At 39.8% G+C, this 23694-nt stretch overlaps 3 protein-coding genes across 3 annotated transcripts; 2 read left to right on the forward strand and 1 right to left on the reverse strand.

Annotated features, from left to right (window-relative positions):
* Window positions 1–14456: 14456 nt before the first annotated feature.
* LOC120448941 (probable ATP-dependent RNA helicase DDX20) lies at window positions 14457–18045 on the reverse strand. Its single transcript, XM_039631185.2, has 2 exons — window positions 17759–18045; window positions 14457–17701 (listed from the first exon to the last, which is right to left on the reverse strand). The coding sequence occupies exons 1-2, from the start codon at window positions 18039–18041 to the stop codon at window positions 14733–14735; spliced, it is 3252 nt and encodes a 1083-aa protein (XP_039487119.1). The 5' UTR covers window positions 18042–18045; the 3' UTR covers window positions 14457–14732.
* Window positions 18046–18747: 702 nt separating this feature from the next.
* On the forward strand, window positions 18748–19560 carry LOC120448699. Its single transcript, XM_039630854.1, has one exon. It carries the CDS (start codon window positions 18835–18837, stop codon window positions 19468–19470), a length of 636 nt encoding a protein of 211 aa, XP_039486788.1. The 5' UTR covers window positions 18748–18834; the 3' UTR covers window positions 19471–19560.
* A 570-nt stretch (window positions 19561–20130) lies between these two features.
* On the forward strand, window positions 20131–23559 carry LOC120449448 (cytosol aminopeptidase). The gene is made up of 2 exons (XM_039631919.2): window positions 20131–20392; window positions 21561–23559. Exon 2 carries the CDS (start codon window positions 21571–21573, stop codon window positions 23176–23178), a length of 1608 nt encoding a protein of 535 aa, XP_039487853.1. The 5' UTR covers window positions 20131–20392; window positions 21561–21570; the 3' UTR covers window positions 23179–23559.
* The last annotated feature ends 135 nt before the right edge of the window (window positions 23560–23694 follow it).

Here is a 23694-nt window from a genome sequence, read left to right on the forward strand (position 1 = left end):
CGGTGGAAAAACAATTTCCATCTGCACGGCCATAACTCAGCTCATTGTCAGCCCCACGACCCACACACTGACCCCCCCACAAAAAAAGACCGTAAAAAGAGACGAGTCGCTGAGAAGTGAAACCAACTTCGTTAGGCGGCGTCAGGGTCAGCAGCGTGCAGCTTGCAACTTGCAACATGCAGCAGCCAGTGTGCAACATGCGGCATGCAGGGGACAAAAGGTCAAGCGGCTGCTACGGCAATTTGTCAATTTTATAACTCATGTGGAAGATGAAAATACTTTGTTCTTTGCAGGAAATGAGAAAGTTTGAAATTCTTTCATAGATAAACTGTTATACGATAACGTTGATTTGTCCCCACATTATAAATAGTTGTTAGTATATAGAATCTAGTATTTTGAATATATTTTTTTTAATTTTGGTTTTGTGTTTCAGCTTGCATGACCCCATCAACACTTTTATTATTGCAGTGGGCTGAAAGAGATGGTGGAAAAAGGGGAGCATGAAGGGTGTCGAGCATTAGAATAGGGCAACAAATCATCTCCATTAACCCAAAACAAAACTGCGCACACAATCGCGGAACGTGCATCTGCAGCACGCTCTAACTTCGGCCCTGATGGTGGTCCCCATAAAAACAACATGGAACATAACAGAAACAGATACAAAAAAACAAAAAATACAAAACAAAAAACAAAAAAAAAGACAGGCTGCACTGCACTGCACAAGTAAAGGTGGTAAAATTGGTGTCACTTGTCACGTAGAACGTTAATTGTGAAACGGAAATGCTGGCAGCGTGGTTGTTGCTGGTGTTGCTAGTGTTTCTAGTGTTTCTGGCGCGCCTCGCCATCATGTTGCAAGCTCACAAGATCGCCATATAATTTGCGTTTGCAGCTTCTGCTCCTCCTTCAGTTTTTCAGCTTGTTGTGGAAATTGAAAAATGAAATCAAGATACACGGCCGAATATGTCACGAGTGCAATTCCCTAGCGTACAGAGGAAAAAATGATGCACTTGACTGTTGTTACAAAATTTATTTTAAACTTTTGGGTGAATATAAGTGTATCTTCATTACTTTGAAAATCAGATCATTCTGAAATAAGCATTTTTTATTATTATTTCATAATAAATTCCATTATAAATTTTGTATTCAAATTTCCTTTGTTAAATTTCCTTTATTTTCCATGTGCACTAGACTACCCCATCCCTTTATTTCTCAACAGGTTGCGGAGCATTCCTTCGCGACAGCATTTGGCATTTGCATTTTCTGATAATTGAATTGTTTTTCAGTTGGCTTGAATGCAACATTTATGTGGCATGAGTGGCCAATCCCGCACCCGTGCAGCCCAAAAATGACAATTCCCCAACAATCAGCAATAAAAATAAAAGGAACACCAAGTGTCCCCAGTTCGGATAGTTCGTTATGTGTGTGAGATGGGGTCTTGAGTGGGTTATGCGGGGCAGGCAGTTAGCCAACATGCAAAGCACATCCAGAGAGAGATGCCAAAATATTTGAAGGAAAAACCGGGCAGCTGGATTGCATGTGAGGGCGCCGTAGGCAGATCAAGTAAAGGAGTGGAAATGTTTATGAACTTCGTAATACCTTAGGTTCAATTGGTACTGTATGTGGCTCCGAAGTAGTTAAATAGTAATGATGTAAACTAAAATTAAAATTAAATTTCTAAGCCATAACGCACACGCTAAAGGCTAAAGACATATAAGCAAATTAATATAAATGAAAAGGTTTTCTGTTTTAAATCGTTCCAAATTTCAATAACTATTAAATCTCAAAATTAAAGTCCTCTAAGCTATGTAAACCCATACCATACCCTGGCCATCATTTCGCCTAGAAAGCAATCAAAACACGCCGAAGAGTTAAAAAAAAAAAAAAAAGGAAAACGGCAGCCAAGAGACAAGACAACGCAACAGACGTAACAGCAGTTGGCGTTGCACAGTTGCGCGATTAGTCGCGTGGGCAGACTGGGAGTTTGTCGGCTATATAGTCTCCGATTCAGATTCATACCATTCAGACTATGGGACTCGCATTCAGATGCAGATGCAGTTGCAGTTGCAGGCGCAGGCGCAACATGACGGCCAACACACAGCGACATATGCCGTTCGAGATTCAGATTTCATACAGAGAGACCGAGGCGGACAGGCAGACAGATGCGATCCGTTCCGTTTCGTTTCGTTCCGTTTTCCATCCATCCAAACAGATCCGATCCGATCCGAACCCAAAAACTAAACCAAACCAAACTGAACCAAACCGATCCTAGCTTAAAACGATCCGCACTTTTTTCTCCTGGCTAAAAACTGCTGGCGGCCTAAACGATCGCCGTCCTACGGCTTTCAAAACAACTGGCAACTTGCGCGGGCTTTTGTGATTGGATTTATGTTAATTTCTGACGAGATTTGTGCAATGCAGTTGCTGTTGCCGTTGTCACTGTCAGTTGACAGCTGCTGCAAGTTGCAACTTTAAACTGTTTTGTGTGCGTAATTAAATGGTGACATTTTTCGATTGTAAAGTGTTTTCTTGCATAATGCCATTGAGTGCGGTTGCCCAGGAGGAGTTATCCATTAATAAGTTAATACAGTTTCAGTTTAAGTAAGACAATATAAATGGGTAGTCCTTTTTATTAATTATAGTTGTATATATTAAAAGGGATTGGGGAATGGTTTGTATCAGTTTATTAGACCATTCCTTTCATTTGTGTGCATTTCCTTGTGGCATCATTACAACTAAAATGAATTTTCTTTAAGCCATTTCACTGTTGGCAATACTATGCTATTCTTATCCTTTCAAGAAACGTTACATTCTCATGTCTCTTTTCAACTGAAGCCGAAATGAATTGCAATATCTTAACCACAAGTATGCAACTCTATTTTCTTTGGCAGCATTTATTTTTATGTAAAATTTATAAATAGCCCGCAAGCTGACAACGGCAATTAACAAGCCTGAGAATTTTTCGTGCGGCATTGGCATGTCAGTGTCGGATCTAGTTTTGAATTTTTTTTTTGTTTTTTGTCCATTTTATTACTGGCCAAGGCACAGCTGGCATTGTGGAAATGGAACTGCTCCAATTTGCCAAAAAATCTCAGGCCACCGCAATAAAATTCCTTGGTCTGCTGAGACATAATTGAACCGGATCGGATATATATGTACGAGTATATATGATTGTGCTCCGAATTAATTATCGTCTCAGCTGCAGAAACTTAAGTGACTGCCGAAAGCCCAAAAAAGCAAGAAAAATCAAAAAAAAAAATTAAACATAAAACAGCGAGAAAAGTCAAAGACTCAAGGCATTTTCCAGCTTGCACCTGGTAACGGTCGCGACAGGTCAGGCTATGAAAAACCCCCCCGAAAATAGTAAAAAGAAAAATCAAACAGCAGAAAACCCGCTTCGCAATATTGCACAAAACTTGCAGTCACTTGTGAAAAATTAACTACAAGTGATCATTGTTGCTGTTGCTTTTGTTTGCAGCTGCAAGTGTTTGGCGGCACTTGCATTGCCACAGACACAAAAAACTCTACAAAAAAAAAATTGAAAACCCAAAACCCCAACTATGCTGCGGTTTCTCCTGCTCGCAAAGACATGGCTGGAAAATTATATGAAAATTTATGATACATTTGCCTGCACTTGGTTGTCAACGTTTTGGCCTGTGGGCTGAAGATTGTCATGGTTTCCAACATTTTTTCGTACTTTGTATTTTCCACTGCTCGCCTAATGATCGCAGTGGGGCCTGGGCTTTGTGCCACTTTGACCCAGTTGGCTCCCTAAGCGGGCTAATGGGGAAAGGTGTAGCCAAACAAGCTGGCTGGTAGCCACAGCCATTTTGGCTGCCTTTTTTCATTTTTTTTCAATGCCGTAGTTGATGCTGAAGTTTCGGTAGTTGAGTAGCAGTAGCAGTAGCTCTAAGCTGGAGGCAAAAACAAAAAAAAGGGGGGAAAAGCACCGACAGAGACACTATTTGTTTGCTCTGACATTTAGGAGCTGCCTTATTAAGATCGGTGTGTGCAGATGGCAGAGGACCTAATGGGAAGGGAACTAATTATATCATGGTTAGTAGTTTTTAAGGGGAATTTCAGGAAGGAACTGAAGTTCATCTTAACTTTTAATATGGTAAAGATTGTGTTTCAATACAGGCTAATTTCACTAAAATTGAGTTAAATTCTTTACACTGCTTTTCACTCATCTATCAATCCTTTCAAAGCTTTCAAATAATTAATTAATGTATCCGCACCTAACGTTTTAATGTTGTGGCGTAAGTTTCACATCGTAAACTCACAGTCTTAGCACAAAAATAGTAACAAATACAAATAGTAAAAACTAATCCCTATAAAAGCTTGGCAATGCAGCCCCCACAAAGTCACAGCCTTCACAGCGTTATTTATGCATTTCCCTTCTCGATATTTTTGATTTTGATTAACCAAATCGGAAATCAGCGGGCCATGCGTGAGTGCCGCAACTTTGTAGATGCCGTGTGGCCCAAATTTTGCTGGGCCAATTCACACCGCAAATAGCAGACAGCAAACACACTAAGCAACAAACAACAAACAAATAACAAAACAGCTGGCAAGTCGGCCAAGCCCGCACCTCTGCCCACATCCGCCACCCGCTTGCCACTTTGCATAACAAACGACTTTATTAATTTTCAAATTACCGAAAGTCAGAGGCCGGCTGAGCATTTTGTGGCCTTTTTGTGGCACTCCGCGGTTTAAAAAAAATAATAAAAAAAAAAAATGACATAAAAAAGATCTAGCTTATGAGCGGTGGGCGTTGTGAGAAAAATCTTTGCGCCAAATGCCAAAAAAATGCTGCAACAAATCGCCGAAGGGGGCCCGCAATGGAGATAAGAAATAAATTCCGTCTTATGCTAATATTGGCTAAAAGCAAAATGTCGCTTCGTGCTGCGGATGGCTAATAAATCAGCGAATTATCAAATGCCCAGATTGATGAGCATTAACGATCTGACAAGTTGTCTCGGCGATCGAGGAGCGGGCAAGTACATAAAATGTTAATTTCTCAATTAACATTAACATAACGCGGAACGCTATTTTTTGCAATGCCATAAATCATACAATTAAAAACTAATCAAGCGGTGACACAAGGCTTACAAAAAAAAATAGAAAAAAACTGCCAAATACACAATTGCATGGCCAACTGCAACACTTGGCACAACCACTATTTTTTTTTTGTATTGTCGGAACCACTTCAAAGGCAAATTTATGTATTGTCAAACCAGCGAAGTACAAAGGAAATCAAACAAAACGAAGGAAAGCCTACAAACTGCATAATTCACAAATTATTATACCCATTAAAGGGAACTCGAGGAAAGCAACAGACAACCAAGCCCTTGAGAAAAGTGTGCTTTTCCGTTTCAGCAGCCCATTTTTCGTAAATTATCCCAAACTATTTTTTGATTATCATAACAATGTTGTTTTTTATCAGCTTAGTAGTGTAGTCATTCTGATAAATTACTTTTATTTATTTACTAATATGTTAAAAGTTTTATAGTATCTAAACCCTATTTCCATTTTTATCTATCACAGTTTAGTCACTTTAATATCACCATTTGATGAGGGCGTGTGTTTAAGAACTACATAAATCACACAAAACATTATATTTAAATATCGATGGAATATAAAAGATAAATCGCTACTCTGGCATTTGTTTGTTCTTACATTCAACACCTAAGATTTGTTGTGGGTGGCAACTTGGCTGTTGGATTGCTTGATTGTTGGATTGCCTGCACGCTGTGAGCTGGCAGTTTTGTTTGGCCAAATTAAAAGCCGCCAACAGAAAATTGCTGGCTAATTAATGCCAATTGGCCGATGGCAAACACAAGCACTTGGTCACTCCATAACAACGGCAGCAAATGTGGGCGCAACGTTAACTTTTATGCATGGTATTTATTATCAACTATTATTATTATTTCAAGCGGTGGCATTTGCATGTGACATAAAAGTGATTGGAGTAATTGATAATTGTGCAAAGACACGAAAACGATGCAATTCACAGTCGAACTATTATAGACCACAGACGGAAGACTTTTCTTGCTTCTCAGAAATGATTGTTTGCTGTCTTTAGTTTATAAGAAATTAAGTTTATTTAGATAATAACTAAAATTGCAAGAACATAAATAGTTTACAAACTAAGAATATAAAATTAAACTTCTAAAACTTCATAAGCCATAAAGTAAATTAACTTATACAATAAATATGAGTAAAAATAAAATTGTTTACATTTATTGCAATCATTTAATTTTTATGTAACTACCGATATAGATTTATCATTCTGAATGAGCTTTAAAAATCATGATGTAAAAAACCAATTACAGATGCAAATTGAATTAGCCAACAGCAATGGAAATCAAACAGAAAACCCCCCAAACATTATTCATTAAACAGCCAGAAAGTATATTTACGAAAACACACTTTTGTTGTGGGGGAAAATGCATTTGAAAAATGTATCTACAATTGCCGAGGCTAGTTGCTGTTTTTTTTTTTTTGCCGGCCAATGGCCAATCTCTTGCCATAAATCAAGCGGTAGAAATGACCGCAGGCGCCTTGTAAGCGAGTCCCAGTCACCGACTCTTTTATTTTCAGTCACAGTCACAGTGACTGACAGCCGTACGAGCCGAGATCTTGACCAGCCGAAATGGTCAGAAAGACAGCCGTACAGACGGACAGACGGATCGATGTTGGCCCACGCCAGGCCTTAGCAAATCAAATACAAATTCAAAATCTAGCTAATTTCCAAAAGTTATTTAACTGGCCCAAAGTCGGACAACGAAAAATAAAAAAAACTAGGTAAAAAAAAGTATATCTAACCGCAAAGTTAATTTTATTTTCCACCTACTGGCAAAATCAATTTGCTTCGTGTGGCACGTGCGCCAAATAGAATGAAAATTTTTGGGATTTCAGTGGGCTTCGGGGGGCGGTTGCGGGGGCGTTGGTGGTCCGTCAGTCGGTCATGTCGTGTGCGTCACTCCAAGAGAGAGATCTCGGACATGGGTCGTGCCAAGATTGGGCCACAACGGTAGCCAAGAGCCAAAGTGACCGAATTCGACTTCTTGGCCAACAACCAACCGGCGAGCCATTTAAAAAGCAACATTTTGCAATGCCAACAATTACAATTACGAATTTTCGGTTCGATTGCTCTGGGCTAAAAAGAAATTCTACACTGCCAAACGAAGCGTTTTACTTTAACAAGAAATTATAGGAAGGTTTTGTGTTTCTGCAGTCGATGTATAATTCCAATCAATTTGGTTGCACGCTTAGGCAAGTTCGTTGCCTAAGTCTTTTGTTTTCCTTCTACTTGGTAGACTTACTGCTATCATCTGAAACCCTTTCACATAGGAAACCCCAGTTAATAAGTTAATTTTCCCTTAGTGTAGCGAAACTAAAAAACAGGCCAGACCAACTAAATAAAAAATTACTCAATTGAATAATGGACAAGGCTACGCCCGCTCTCAGTTCGTTTTTAGCTTTCGGATAAGTTATTCATTCCAGCTTGCGACACATAACAAATGCGTATTTAATGTGTCGAGAAGGGGGGAATGCCACTGGAGGACCCCCGAGGGGGAGTAATTGCAAAGAAGGCAGGGAGGCAAGTTACCCACTTTGATTTCCATTTAACGCGCCCCAAGTAATTCGCTTAGTTTATGGGTGGTCAGCGAGCGTCGAGCGTTGAAAGCCCTCCGGGGCCTTTTGCTTGCATTTTTAATTCGTTTTTAATCAATGCGGCTGCCGCCGACGCCGCAGCAACGGTTCACATTGATATATGTAACCAGATTATAGAGCTGCGATGCCCCGGCCTAGGTAATTTGGAATTCAACACTTCGGACCAAAAGCCCAGAAAGCCACGGAAAATGGCCAATTGCAAAATGCTGGGTTGTCATTCGCCGGCAGTTTATCGCTGCCAGAGATGGTCACTGGAAAATTGCCAATGACAAATTCTGGCCGGCAGCTAAATTGTATCAGAAATAAATTGGGATTTTCCCAAGACTGAGCTTAGCTTAAATCATGGCCGAACAGTGGTAAAAATTCACATCAAATTCTTGTAAGAATATACAAAAATTTATTATACAACTGGTGTTATATTGGAAGAACCTGTGAATAAAGTTTAATTTTTAATAATGGTTATGGAAAAACGATTTATATGTAAATTACACCTAATAAAAAATCGATCATCTTACATGTACTTGTTATAATTTATCTTTGTCTTTAACTTAATAACTGGTTCATATAAAAAACCTTTTAAATTTATCGTAGGAACTTTATGGCCCTACGAAATGTATGGTATGCTAACGATTTATTGCCAATAATTTAAAAAAAAATAGCATTATAATGTTCTTAAACTTAAATGCAGACCACTGTTCTTAGAAATTCTAAAGCAAAATAAATCGTGATATTTCCGAAATCAGGGTCGAATACTTCTGGTACTTGGATGGAATTGTAAATTGCAACTTAATGAGCAATTTTTGTGCAGGAAAATCAACTTCAATTATATAATTTAAGCGTGAATTAGCAGCGGCGGCAATAGAGCAATAGAGATCGGGGAATTGAACAACAGCAGGCAACTGGATTGTGTAAGAACAAGAAAACATGTTAAGTGCAGTCGCATTATGTTGCAAAATGTCACTTTTAATTGGGCAACCTTGAAACATCAATGTGAAAAACGAGCGAAAGAACAGCTAACAGCATTAGTAACAACACCAAAAGCAACAACAACATACCAATCTTGCTGAAGGCCAAACACCAACGGGCCAACAACAATGACAAAACGCTTAGCGATTCGAGCAGGCATCAAAAGGCCAGAACACGAATGCAGGAAAAGGACAGAAAGTCGCACAGACGGGGTCAAAAGAATAAAGGTGTCACTATACATATTACAGCAATGTTAGACATGTTTTTTAATACACAATACTTAGTTAAACTATCAACAAATATTAACAACAAAAATTATGAAGATAAATTTGTATTTTTCAAAAGTACATTTCCACACATTTTCTTTTATTTATTTATTAAGAATTGTTTTGTAATATTTCTTTTCATTAGAAGATTTAACAATCAGAGTTTGGAAATAAATCTTTGAATATTTAATATTAATTAACATAACAAATAACGTTTTATATTATTGATATTAACTTCGGATTAATCGTAATGCGTAAAGTTTCTTATGAGGAACAAATATAAAAGATCCAACAATTAAATCCATTTTGCTGGATTTTGCAACCCCTTTCATAGGTAGATTACCATTGGCAAACGCTATGAACACATTATTTTGACCGCAAGTGTCGGCAGCTAAAGAAGTGGTAGAAAAGATATCGAGAGGGAGGCCGACCGTTATGTGTTACAATTAGCAAATTGCACATTTATGCTCACACATGTGACCGAAGTCGCCCTGCAATCCACTGCAAGCCCCTCTTTCGTTCAGCTGACAATATAAATCAATCATTGGGCATTTGGCTCAAAGCCGGCGTTCTTATTGGAAAGGCAACCTTGAAAGTTGACTGCGAAAAGAGCTTTTCGATTGGCTGGAGATTGGTTAAAAAAATAAACAAATGAAAAGCTCGCTGCTAAATTGCAAAATATTACTTGCATACGGCTAGACGTTAGCATTATTATATCTTAACCATAATATATGGCACATCATTTATAATTTCCGCTGAAAATCAACTTCAAACACAAATTCGAAATTCAATTATTGTCCGTTTCCTGTTGCCGTCATCGCTGATCACCAGTTTTACAGGAAATCCACGGCACTTGTTAGGCAATTTTCGATGCGTTTCGCTTCAAGCACCTCGAATTGCATTTAGCACTCTTTTCTACTTCAAATACTGCAATGCTGATAAAGCAAATACTCTGGGCAGTTGGTTTTTATTTGATACATATATCTTTCACGTATGTGAGTTTTATTTAAAGTTTGTTCAACAGTCAAGTTAAACTTATTTCCATTTTATGGCGCTGTAAACTTCTCATTTAATATAAAGGCCAGGATAAAGCCACTTTTTATTGGCTCATATAGTAATTTTTTTTTATATACCCATTATCCGCTGATTAGGAATAGTGGAATAAAATGCATGGCTATGCTTGAAATAATTTACCTAATTGGCTAAAATACAGTCCACTAACGGAGTTAGGTGATATAAATGGAAAACTTATATTATATGTATATATTATTCTATTATAATCTTATATTTTGGTACTGGTTAAGAATTGTGCACTAAAAACCACAAAAATATGGATCCCAAAATGTACATTTTATTCATTTCAATATACATATTTCTCTTTATTTTTCTCTTCACCACCAATTAATTCCAGAGGAACCCATTAAGATTCCTGTGTGTACACTATCCAGTTCATTCAACTCCCCCTTTGAGTCCCCACAACAATCACTGCCGAAATTCCTTAGCATCAGCAACTATTTAGTGTGATTTGCAATATGTATTTCATTTATGGGCCACATGTGTGCGGCAGAGAAGGTAACTGGATGGAGGAACTTGGATGAAGTGTTGTCCACCTGGACGTGGAACTGCGGTTGGTAATGGTGACTATACAGTGGGTAAGTAATGCACTGGGATAAAACGGATTTTAATTGAATTGTATACTATATTAAATCCCTTTTAAATGTACACTTCTTTTTATTCAATATTTCTAAATTTAATTGAAATAAATACATAAGCTTGTGCAAAGCACTATCATCTTTGGCAGAAATATTTATCTATGACACTAAAATAATTATATAAATTATATTCATCAATCTCTTATAGAGGTTCGATATTGTAACCATAACTATTTTAAAAATACATAGATATGAATATATGAAATAGTTTTCGGTGTGATGGCCAGCCGTTCGCATCATAGTCTCGGCTCTTGTCATAAAAAATGCGCGAAATGCAACAATTTAAAAATGCTAAATATGCGCGTATGTGCGGAATGATTACTGCCACTGCCGGGGCTTGAGACTCTGAATGTGGTACTGGATCTGGGACTTTGGCTCAGATCGCAGATCGGCATACAGCAAAGGCTGTGGAACTTTGGGGGGCTCCGAAAGGGGGATTAAAAAGCCGCAGTTACTCACCGACTGACTGCGTTTAGTAATTATGCGCGCAACACGTTCAAGGCGGCAAGACCATTGCAACATGTTGCCATTGTTGCTGCCGCTGCTGCAGTTGCAGTTGCAGTTACTGCTGCTGCTGCTGCTGATGTGGTGACTGTTGCCGGGCATTGCGTAAGCTCCTTTGGAAAATTGCATTAGAAAATCCACTTGGCGGCAGCGGCAGCGGCAACAATTAAAGCCGCAGCTCGCATGTTTCGCTCCAAGTCGCCTGGGAACCACAAAGGCCAAAAAGTCTCGCTGCCAATTGGGCACCACCGTAAAGGCACTTCAACGGTCTCTTCGACGTTCTAAAAGAGGTTTATGATTGCGCTTTGGAAGGGGAGACCGTGTAAGCGGAGTTCTGGGAAACACTAGAGGTTCACAAAATAGTCGGTGGTAAATCAAAATAAAACTTGTGCTGTATGCTTTAATATATAATAAAATGTAAAACTTGCAAACATGACATAATTAGTATAAGTTATTCGTAATTAAACTTTAACGAATAGTAATCAAATGAGCATTGGCTATTAAACCTGAGCTACTAAAACAGTGCCTCGTAAAAGTATGCATTGCATGGGTGTTGTGCCCCCTGATCCCTGCAACTTCTGACCAACCTCTTGGCCAACGGCTCACCCTGCCATAATGCGCACAATTTATTGGCATTGCGAATCTGTGGGGCGATGTGAATCGCACTTGAGGAGCTGGTACAAAGAAAAAAAAATGAAAAAAATGGAAAAAATATAGAAGTCCAACTTAGGCATGGTCAAAAGGCAGTCAAGGTGGCTACTTGGCAAACCCTTTGGGGCAAAAAGCAGCACCGACACCGTAAGCGTGGAAAATCTTTGCTATTTTTCACCAATTAAAAACGGATTCTGCGCAATTTTCCATGCCATATGCCAAATGCAACTTGTGGTTAAGTGAAAAATGCCAGCGAAAATATTTCTTGCGTAGGACTCTATTTATTTGGCCCAAAAACAAAACCAAAACCAAAAAAAAATGAAAATCAAAAAACTGAGAAAACATAACCCAAAACATTATTTATCACATTTAAAATGCGATAAAACAGCATTTCAGTGGGGCACTGCATAAATTACGTTTATGCATTTAAGTTATGCATTTGCACAGGCCCTAAGTGTCAAAATAATTCATTATAATTGCCCACAGATCATTTTTGTCAACGATTTTTTCTGCTTTGTTTGCGTGGCGCGTATTGCGTGCGTTTTCCTATCGGTTCTTTTTTTCTTTTGACTTTTTCATTTTATTTATTTTGTTTCCTTTGGCTTCTTGGGCTTTTAGTTTTTATTTTTATTTATTTTTTTGTCATGTCGTCGCGTTTTGGGCCGAAAGAGCAACAAGCGAGTGAATGAGTGAGTGAATAATTGCAGGCATGCCATGTTGTTTATACTAAATTTAATTAATGATGACTTTTATTTATGAATGCGTGGCCAGGCGTTGTGCATTCGGTCACATAAATCGGAGCTGAACCACACCCCCCCAGGGGGTGATAAGGGGGTGGAGGGGGGGAGTAATGTCTTTAGTTGGTGAAATCTTCGGTTAGTCAAGGGCTAGGATTAAATTAAATTGATTAGCGCGTTGACTATCTTAATTGAGATCTCTACTTCGTTTATCATAATTTCAGAAGCAATAAATTCTAATTAGCAGTTGGCAGACTAATGGATTTTTGGTTCCTTCCGCGCCTCATTTATTTACTCTTCAGATCAGCAAAGATAACTTCTTATCTGCTTTATGGTAAGTCAATGCCTATTATCAATAATCACTTTTGTAAAAGTTTATTATGATTATAACTATAACTATGGTAGCTTACCAACTACTATTTGACTATCCCAAAACCCATTTTCATATAGAAAAGAATTAAATTTAAATATATATTTTAAAGCTTCCGAAGTATCATGTTTAAAATAGTTGAAAAACGTATTTTTTCCTCCCCCCATATGATACTTTACTTAATTTTTCGTGTAATTGGTCTATAATTATTTCTACGACGTTCAGCAATTTTAATTAGTTTTGTGCGGCTCCGGTGTATCTGAATCAGTATCTGCAAATTGCCCGTGGCCCCTGGAGCGTTCCACTTAGCCCCCAGATATAAAACACAAAAACGCGGCGGCAATTGGCTGTGCCCCCATATATGGACGACGAGACCGCAAAAAAATATTATTGCGCTGAACAAATTTTTAGTTTATTTTGTTGTGAGCCATAAAAAATGTTAACATCATTATAAGACTTGGACTTTAACACCTGCAACAGCTGGCCGAGCATTTTTCGCATCTCGCATTTATCGCTAATCGAATTGAGTTTGCTGCCACTGCCACTGCGGCAGCGACAAAATGCAGCGCTATCCATGTCTCTAGGATCTATAAAATGTTGTCGCTTCCAGCTCGCTGTTTGAATTTGCGTTTTCTCACGCTCCTTATTGGACTCACTTGCAACGCAGAGGGGAGTGCACTCCCCAAAAGGGGCTTTCTGTGGCACTGCAGATCGCCGACCAATGAGCAGTACCATCCAGATGCCGGCCTTTTGCGTGCTCGACCGCAGGGCGAATGTTTTGACTATGCCACCGACGCGGCATGCCGCCTGTGGACCGTCTCTTTGGCTTAACCCATTAACAAACACTTCGAAATGACGACACAAAACTCAAAAAAAAAAAATGGGAAGAAGATGCTTTAAAACATTTAATTAAATTTAACCCCTTAACAAAAAATCTATTTCAAATTGCCAATTTCAGAAATTAAATAGAAGATTAGTTTACGAAAATAAATTATTATTTTTTGTCCGATTATGATATTTCAGTTTTAGAAACTCACATACATTTTTTTAATGTAATTTTCAATTTGATTGAATGCCAACTTTAGTCAAAAGTGCACCTTAAGTGGTTTTAAAATTCTTATAAATTACAGAAACAGTTAATATAATTAAGTCATATTTTTTATACCCTTCAAACTGATTTTCGAATGACTTAAAATCAAGTGGACTTATTTTGACAACAGCTAATTAATGGGTTAACACCTCTTGAGCCAGTTGCACTCGATGCAAAGTGAGCGGCGGCCGTGCAACAATGTTGTCTGCCACACAGCTGATGCCTGTTGCCCGATGGTCGATGGTCGATGCCGATCCCACTGACTATATGATTTATGTCCCGGCACTCGGTTGGCGCCGCTTCCTTACCTTCAACCAAGGAAAATGTTTGTTTTCCCATCACTTAGATAAATCACTGCGAGTGATTAAAGGGATTTTACTTTCACATTTGTGGATTAATTTGTGCGATGCGATTATGCAGCGAATAAACATGAAAAACAATCAATTTTTAAATCAAAACAAAAAAAGGAAACGCAAAATGTAGTTTTGTGCTTTAATTCATTTATATTTGGTAACAAATTTTGCAATTTATTGTTTGCATACAAAAACATCCATCGTTCGCACACCAAAGTCCATAACATGGTATCAACTACTTTGATATTGAGTATTCAATTTAGGAAAATGATTTAACAGGCTACGATATATAGATATAAGGAAAGAGACTGATACAGCCTCTTGGAACTGATCCGTTGTGTTTCTGAATGAAGTGATTAATTAATTGTAATGCCTGAGTTTCGACTAGTTTGGCTTCCATAGCAATCTAGTTATAGTTCTGAATGCTCTTGGCCACATGGTTGGCAATGAACTGGTACTGCATATTGAAAGTCTGCCGCCATATGGATTGCGCGTTATTTGTGGTGTTCTGCACTGGAATGACATTGGTAACAGTTATTGAATCATCATCCGAAGATTTGTCGCTGCTGCTTCCTGCTCTAGAACCCGGGGAACTTGATCCTGCCAAGCTGACATTGCTCGGTGCGTCCGAGCTCGTTGAGGATCCAGCATCTGACTCATATTCATCGTTTTCACTCTCATCTTCCGAGAAATAGGATGCACCATAATCATTTCCTGATAAGCCGGTAGACTCCGTTTCATAAACGGAAGTATCAATTCCGGACGAAGCACTCTCGTTCGTCTCTACAAAACCACTCGACGAGTTCGGTGCGTCGCTGCCATCGTCCTCGTCGTCCAAACTGATCTCTTCACCTTCGTCGTACTCCTGCGAGTCCTCTGTATCCGATTCGCTTCCCGAGTCCATTTCATCAACGGGCTGTGCTGGCATTGGTGGTATGTCTATCTGATTCGTCACATGGACACTGAACTTGTTCTTTGGCTCCGGCTTCTCTGATATCAAAGACTCGTGGCTCTGATGGTGATCAATGGATCTGAAAACCTCCTTTATGGCCTCCTTTATAAGCTTCTTTGATTCCTTTTGATTGGCATAGTAAAGTTCCAGGATGGATTTATATAGATCATCCAGCATTTTGGCAACACTCGCCTTGTCCATATTATGGTTCTCTGCATAGTTATGGAGCCGTTTTAAAATTCTTTCTTGATTTATAACTTTTTGAAGCAGATGACATAGATTTATGTGTGGCAAAAGTGAGACTCTCTTGTATAGATCACGTTTCTGTAAGTTTAAGTAAACTTTGTTATTTACTAAGTGCGATTTCTTAGATCTGTATAACGATCGAACTTGTTCTTTAAACTTGCGTTTAACATTCGCGTTGTGCTTTGGACGTTCTTTTTTGTATAGTAGCACACGCCGTTTTTTCTGGCCATTCTTAAGATGACGCCTGCGTTTGGACATCAATCGCTCCCAGATCTCCTCCTCATCACTGGTCGCATAGAAGGTGTCGTAGGACCCATCGCTTTGATAGCCACAGCCCATGCTATCCGAACTGATGCTGCTGGCATCGTCCACCGTGTTCGATATTGCCATATTCTGTATGGTCATTGAACTGGTCTGCGAGGGAGCCGCTAGGCAATAGGTCTTGTTGTTAATCGAGTTGGCTGGCGGTGCTGGTGGTGTCACCGTGGTTGGCGATGGCTCCTGGGTCAGGTCCAGTGGTGTTAGGGTTGGTGTTAATTCGGGAGATATGATCTCTACAGGGTTTAGAATAGTTTTTGTCGGAAACTGGTCTACCGTTCCATTATCAGGCTGATTCTCTTTGTCGTCTGCTGTTGGTTTTATGCATTCGTCGATATCGTTGTCTATATAATATTCGTTTACTGTGATCTCTGGTGCTTGCTGTACTTCAGTGTTTTGCTTCTCTATCTGGGATAGAGCACTTGTAAATAACTTGGATGGACAAATAGATTTTTTGCTCCTTTCCGATTTGGTCAGTTTAGAATCTTCGGCTTTGCCGAGATTTCCTTGCTTTGCAATTTCCTTCTCAACTTGTTTCTTCTTATTATTATGTGAAGTTTCCGGTTGGTTGTCCAACTCCACCTCCTTTTTCTGACTCACATTATTACTCATTTGTTCTCTATCTTTAGGTGATTCAACATTTTCTAAGGCCACTGGTAGCTTTTCTGCAACAACATTTGATTTTTCTGGATCTCTCTTTTCAGGTTTTTTCCCAACGATATCTGTCTTAGGAACCTTGTGTTTCACAGGCATTTCCTGCCGCGGATTCTCCTCCTTGATGTAATATCCAAAGTTGTACTTTTCGAAATCCCAAAAATTAAATTCCTTAGGCATTGGCTCCTTGGGAAACTCCAGGACAGACCAAGCCGTGGCGACTTTTCGTGACATTTCCCTGAATTTCTGGCTCTCCTTCTCGGAGGCAATAAACGTGATGGCGATGCCTTTGGAGCCAAACCTACCAGCTCGTCCAATGCGATGCAGATAGGTGACATGGTCCTGCGGCGGATCAATGTTGATGACCAGGTTGGCATGCGGTGAGTCCACACCGCGTGCCATCAAATCGGTGGCCACCAAGGTGCGCATTGTAAAGTTTCTATAGCCCTCGAAGACATTCAAACGCTCCGATTGTTCCATGGCTCCCGATATCAAATGGCACTCGACACCACTGGCGGTCAGATAGTTCTTGTAAGAATCCGCACGCATTTGCGAGCTGGCAAAGAGGACGGCCTGTTCGTAAGGTAACTGGTTAAAGATCTGGGCAAGCACCTTCAGCTTAAGACGCATCTCCTCCACACTATTAGTCTGTTGTGGCAACTCGTAGACAAACTGCCGAATGCCCAGGAGTACGGTGGCCCTTTCGGAATTCGATATAAGCATGGGTTTGTTCATGATCTTGGCCAGACGCACATCCAGATCCTGATCGTAGGTGGCACTGCAGGCAATTATCTGTCGGTTTTTGGGCAGTGCCTGTATCAGTTTACTGACCGTATCCTGCAGACTCTTGGTCTGATACAGTTGATCCGCCTCGTCCAGCACGAGGAGTCCCAGTTTGGACACATCCAATACCCTGTTCTGATACAGATGCAGCAGCCGTCCCGGTGTACCGATAATGATCCGACTTGCTTGCATGCGCCTGCGATCTTTGGCCACTTCGGTGCCACCGATAAAGGCGGAGCATTTGAAGTCCCGGTACGATTCGCAGAGATAGAAAAACGTGTCCTGCACCTGGATGGCCAGCTCTCGAGTGGGCACCACAATCAGCGCATGAGGTCGCGTCATTTTGGCATGGTAGCCCTGCATGGCGGCTATTACATAGATCAGTGTTTTGCCAGTTCCACTCTTCGATTGTACTATTAAATCTGCAGATATATATATTGGTAATCTGCTGTAACTCATGCAGTTTGAGTGATATTTACCCATGTTGGTCAGTGCCATGGGTATGGCGGCCGCCTGAATCTTCGTTGGCGTCACAAAATTGTGGCGCTTCAATCCGTTCAACAGATTGCGGGACAGACGCAGCTCCTCGAAGGTCTTCACCTGTCCGGGCGCCACATCGCTGCTCCGCTGCTCCTCGCCGGCTACACTGTGCGCTATTTCGCGCTCCATACCGCGTGATTTTCCACTTTTTGGCCAAAATTTAAAACGACTTGGATGCTTTTGCTTGATCAACACTTTTCCATTGCCGGCCAAATAATCCATCACACGCGTCTAATTATATACTAGAATATACCACGAATATTAAGCCTATTTACGCAGTAACTTGCTACGGTAAAGAATTGTCTTTTGTTTTCACAGAAATGTCTTCTCTATTATAATTTTTGAAATTCACGCAGAAATAAACTGTAGTTGTCAGAAATAATAATTTATGTTTTCTTTTATATTTTAGCTTTACGTCAAAGTGTGAACATACTCTTAGCTAAGACTCTCACCAGCTTTGCTGTCTGCACTGACTATTTAGTAAGTATTCAAACCCACTGAACTAATACTAAAAAACTATTTACTTTTTAAATCTTAAAAATATACCTTTCTACAAAAACAAAATATATTTATTTTAATTTCGTGTAATTTAGTATGAAACTAATATTAAGAATGGGTAAGAATAAGAGATGATTGCCAAGCACTAAAGTGCAGTTTTATTTTAGCAGTTGCACAGTCAGCAGTTGCTTTAAAACTGTTCGAGTTGGCGGGAATTTCAAATAATTTAGTTCGCTACTTGTGCTAAAATATGTTGGTTCAATTTGGTGCTTTTTTAATTAAAAAAACTATTTATAACAAAACAAGTAAAAAATAATTATAATTACAAATATTTTGCAATGAAAAAATATGTTTAAAATGACCACGCAATATAGAAAAATTAAAAAAAATATATAAAGCCCCTTAAATGCCCTAAAAGCCCCTAGCAATGTCAAACCAATTTGACGTTATTCAATGTTAGATGAAAAATTTTTAAATTTCCTTTAAAATTAGTTTTTGAACTCAAAATTCTAAAACCATGTTCAATCCCAAATTACAAGACATTGGATACTTTGTGCTGCTGACATCCCTGCACTTGGGCTCGAATCTTCAGCCTGTCATGGAGGCGAATGCCAATTTAAAATCGGTCTATCCCTCCGTGGATCGTAATCTAACACTCCAATTGGGCTATAAATATAATCACTGGATGCTGGTCAAGGCCATAATGTATTCCCTACTAACTATGATCGGAGTTTGGTACTGCCGGCACTTGCAATTTATCAAAACTGGGGTATCGGTGGAAAGGAAAGGTATCCTTAAAATTAAGGCCACAGCTGCCGAGAAAGTCAAAAACAATTGGATCAGCAAACAAACGAAGGAGGGACCATTTCCGGGGAATGTACTCCTCTTATTCTCATTGCCCTGGATATTGACCTTTGTGGCCAGCGGATTGATCAACTATATTCGATTTTATATGGTGATTCAGCATTTCTGCATATCAAACTGGAGGGCCATACAACTGTACGGAGAACTGCAATGGCTTTTTTGGCATCGTTCTGCATCAGTGGCTATAAAACCCTATTGGTCGCAAATTTTCAACGGTGGAGTATCCTTGGAGAAGGCGTCACATCTTCCAGGAAATTTTATTTCCATTGAAACGCATCTATTGGACTGAGCATGAAAATTCCTATATAAACTTTGTATTTTATGTTTGAAGCCCAAATTATATATGTATATATATGAAATAAATCGGTTTAATTGAATAGTTTTATGATTTTAGAGTGATTTCGATTATGTTCACCTTAAATCATTATTTAAACCATTGAATTCGTGATTCAATTGTTGGTTTTAATTTGTGAACAATATTTGTATTGTTCATTTTCCTTCTGCTGTTTCGCATGCGACAATAAACGACATTTTCAATCAACAGAAGAGAAAACTTTTCTATGAACTTTATGCACCGCTTGGAATTTTATTGTTGGAAAAACTTTTCCACCACGTGGGAAATATGCGGCAATCACTTTTCCTTGCTTACTTTTATTCAGTGGAAACTAGCACTAAATAAAAGTGAAAGGAGTACATAAATAAACAAAAGCTAACAGCCTGTGCAAAAATATACTTTAAAAAATATTGATGTTCTTATAAAATTAATTGAAAAGACCGTCTTATAAGGCGAAATAAAATTTATGATCTTTAAAAAAAAAAATTGTGGAAATACCAAGGGAGAAATAACACTATTTGTTTTTTAGTTATGCACATTCAAATTTTGTATTATAATTATTTAGTACCGTAAGTAATCTCAACATCACTGACACGACACTCAAACTGATCAAAGTTCACGTATAAACGAGAATTCTCCGAGCACATTTCAAAATTATACCCGAATAAACATTTCCTGTAAATTGCTTTTGTGCCGAACGTATTTCACGCTTTGGACACTCCAAATATTGAGCTGAATCATCGACAGGATCTGTGTCGGTCAGCAAACACTGAAAAAGGACACTTGCAAGGAGCGTTTCTTGAGTTCTCTACTGGCAACCCACACAATACGGGTCAACTTTCGATTCCCCATTTCGGTCCACAGTTTCGACTTGATTGTAAGTAATCAAACTAACAACTACACCGTGAGAAGAGTAGGTATCATTTAGGGGGACCAGTTAAAACTATTCTTGCATAATTAAATTTGAAATCGGATTTTAGGTGGTGGGCAATACCATAAAGACCTTCTTATATAAACTCTTTAAAAGGTTCATTTACTTTTTTTTTTAATGCAACACTGCAAATAAGAAAAGTAAAAATTTATTAAATTTTTCTTTCACTTTGAAATTAAGCGCATTATATAAGAGACTTAAATCAGAGAGCACTTATAGCTGAAAGGCTATAGTAAATTCGTTTCGAAGTTTTTACAAACACCATTCTTTAGAACGATCAAAATCTTTGGAATATGATAATATAGCTGCTATAGCGGTTATATATATTATAAATATATTTTTGCAAGGGTATAGGCTTCGGCTTGTCGAATATATAAAACTTATAAGCTAATAATATCGGCTAATAATAATGTCTAAATAAAACAGGTAATATATTCCGCTAGTGACGGTAACCTTTTTTGCTCTAAATTTTCATATGGCAGCTATATTCTATAGATCTAATCTTTTTTTTTATGATCGTTCTCTTGGTCAAACAAGAATGTCTTTAAATCGCGCACATGTATAAGCCTCTGACACCCAAATTTTATATAGAAAGTTTTTATAATTTTATTGTCTATGAAAACTATTTAACCAACCCCAGCTGTAGCTATGTACAAGTTCAAAATATTCTTCTGATCAAATGTGAATTATGAAAAACCTTTACAGCTTTAATGATTATTTTATATATATCATTTCTTGTTTGACGGTTAGCATTTGAAATTCCGTATTTAATCTGATCTAGTATTCCATCTCTTTACAGTTAAGAAAAATTTGTTCGGGTTTATTTAGTCTTACTGTTTTTAACGACGAAAGCAGACAACGCATTTCGTTCGTTCCTTTTTTTAAATATACATTTTACGTTCGCATATGAAACATTTTTGAAACCCTTTTTTGTTTTGGACACTTGACAAAAGCTATTGAACGTGGCAGATCAAAATTATTGCAGACAGTTCGAGAGACCAACATACATACAATTCGGGCGTTGCCGTAAATTGTGAAAACACATAACAGTCGTCAAAATTTTGCAGATAATAGCTCGCGTATATAGTGCACTACATATAATACTATTTCCTAGTTTGAACAATATGCGTGGACAACTGTTGCTGAAAGGACCCGCTTTGGCCAGGAGCTTGAGCCGTTGCCGCATCCCGGCCTTGCCGCAAATTGGATCAGTTCGTCATGTGACCGCCGGCTGTGGAGCTGGTGATGCCGTCAAGGGCGGCAAAGGAATCGTTTTGGGCCTCTACGAAAAGGAGTCGGGAAAGGGTCCTCGACTAACGCCTGCAGGCGAAAAGTTTGATGATCGCGCCCAGGGCAAGTTATCGGAGTTGATTTGCGAAACCAAATTGACCGGACGTTTGGGTCGCGGCAAGGTCTTCAACAATGTGGACAACGAGTTCCGATCAATTTGCGTGGTGGGCGTTGGTCTCGAAGGCATTGCCTTCAATGAACTGGAAATGCTGGACGAGGGCATGGAGAATGTGCGCATAGCCGCCGGAATTGGTGCCCGATCTCTGCAGAGTATTGGCTGCTCCGAGGTTCATGTGGATAATATGGACTATGCTGAACAGGCTGCCGAAGGTGCCGCATTGGCCATTTGGCGATTTGAGGAGAATCTGGCCAAGAAGTATCGCAGCACTATACCCAAGCTGGAGCTGCATGGTTCACCGGATGTGGAGTCCTGGACCAGGGGCCTTTTCAAGGCGGAGGCCCAGAATTTGGCCAGGAGACTGTGTGATGCGCCTGCCAATTGTATGACACCGACAATTGTGGCACAGGCCGCGGTGGATTCACTGTGTCCATGCGGCATCACCGTGGAGGTTCGCACAATGGAGTGGATTGAACAGCAGCATCTGAACTCCTTCCTGATGATTGCCAAAGGAAGTTGCGAACCACCCGTGCTGCTCGAGGTGGCCTATTGCGGCACCGCACCGGAGGATAAACCCATTCTGCTGGTGGGTCAAGGCATCACCTTCAATTCCGGTGGCATCAATCTGCGTCCATGCAAGGGAATGGACGAGTTTCGCGGCGATCTCACTGGTGCAGCCAGCATTTTGGCCGCCATGCGAGCAGCAGCGGCATTATCCTTGCCCATCAATATAACTGCCGTGATACCGCTGTGCGAGAATCTGCCCTCTGGCATGTCCTGCAAGCCGGGCGATGTGGTCACCTTGCTGAATTCCAAATCGCTGGCGGTGCGCAACATAAGTCGAACCGGAGTGGTGGTCATCTCGGATCCCATGCTCTATGGCCAGATCACATACAAGCCCAGACTCGTCGTCGATGTGGGCTCCATGTGCAAGGGCGTGAAGAAGGCGGTGGGCGGTGGTGCCACTGGAATCTGGTCGAATTCACACTACATATGGAAACAGTTCCAGCGGGCCGGTTCCTTGACCGGTGATCGCTTGTGGCGATTCCCCTTGTGGCGTTACTACAAGGATCGTGTGGCGGAACACCTGAGCTTTGACCTCTTAAACGATGGCGAGGGATATGCCTCATCTTGCCTGGCAGCTGCTGTGCTCCACGAACTTGTGCCCTGCAGCGATTGGGCCCATCTGGATACCTATGGCACTGGATTACTGAGCACGTATGGATTGATACCCTACTTAACAGCTGGCAGGATGACTGGCAGGCCAACAAGGACATTGGTGCAGTTCCTTTACCAAATCGCGTGTCCCGAACAGCCCAAATAATTGACGTTCAACATGCTCGATGATGTCTGCGGGTGACTACGATTACGTTTTGATTGGTTCTTTGACTGGCGACTCTTCAAAAACCCCGAAATACGGATGTATGGCTTCAACTGTGTATATATATATATATATCTGAGATGGGATGGCGATGTTCACCCAACGTTTTTATCTGTTGACCGAAGTCCCAAGACAAGGGACCAGAGCTCGTTCAATGTTTGTATTTTATGTTTATGACTCGGCCGCATCCCGGGGCTGAGTTGGCTGGCAGAGATTGTCTAGAGTCCAAAAAGAAATTCAAATTCACACATAAATTGTATCACTCAATTGTAAACTTTCGGCTGACAATCAGATATAATAAATTTTAGGGTCCTCTTAAAAGAACGAAAACGATTTTTTTAATTAACTAAAGTTACTAATTTACTGCAGTAACTTGGAGCAGGAAGCTTATTTCAAGCCTAAATAAGTACTTTAATCCTGCTTTGTTTCGTGTGACTTTAATGATGAACTATTAGTCAC

Source organism: Drosophila santomea, chromosome 3L, assembly GCF_016746245.2.
Source record: "Drosophila santomea strain STO CAGO 1482 chromosome 3L, Prin_Dsan_1.1, whole genome shotgun sequence".
NCBI lineage: Eukaryota > Metazoa > Arthropoda > Insecta > Diptera > Drosophilidae > Drosophila > Drosophila santomea.

Bases quoted from the DNA above. Each gene is read 5' to 3' on its own strand.
- LOC120448699 (XM_039630854.1), top strand. From the start codon at position 18,835: ATGTTCAATCCCAAATTACAAGACATTGGATACTTTGTGCTGCTGACA.
- LOC120448941 (XM_039631185.2), bottom strand. From the start codon at position 18,041: ATGGATTATTTGGCCGGCAATGGAAAAGTGTTGATCAAGCAAAAGCAT. The intron at 17,702-17,758 runs GTAAATATCACT...ATATATCTGCAG, and splicing joins CATGGCACTGACCAACATGG to ATTTAATAGTACAATCGAAG.
- LOC120449448 (XM_039631919.2), top strand. From the start codon at position 21,571: ATGCGTGGACAACTGTTGCTGAAAGGACCCGCTTTGGCCAGGAGCTTG.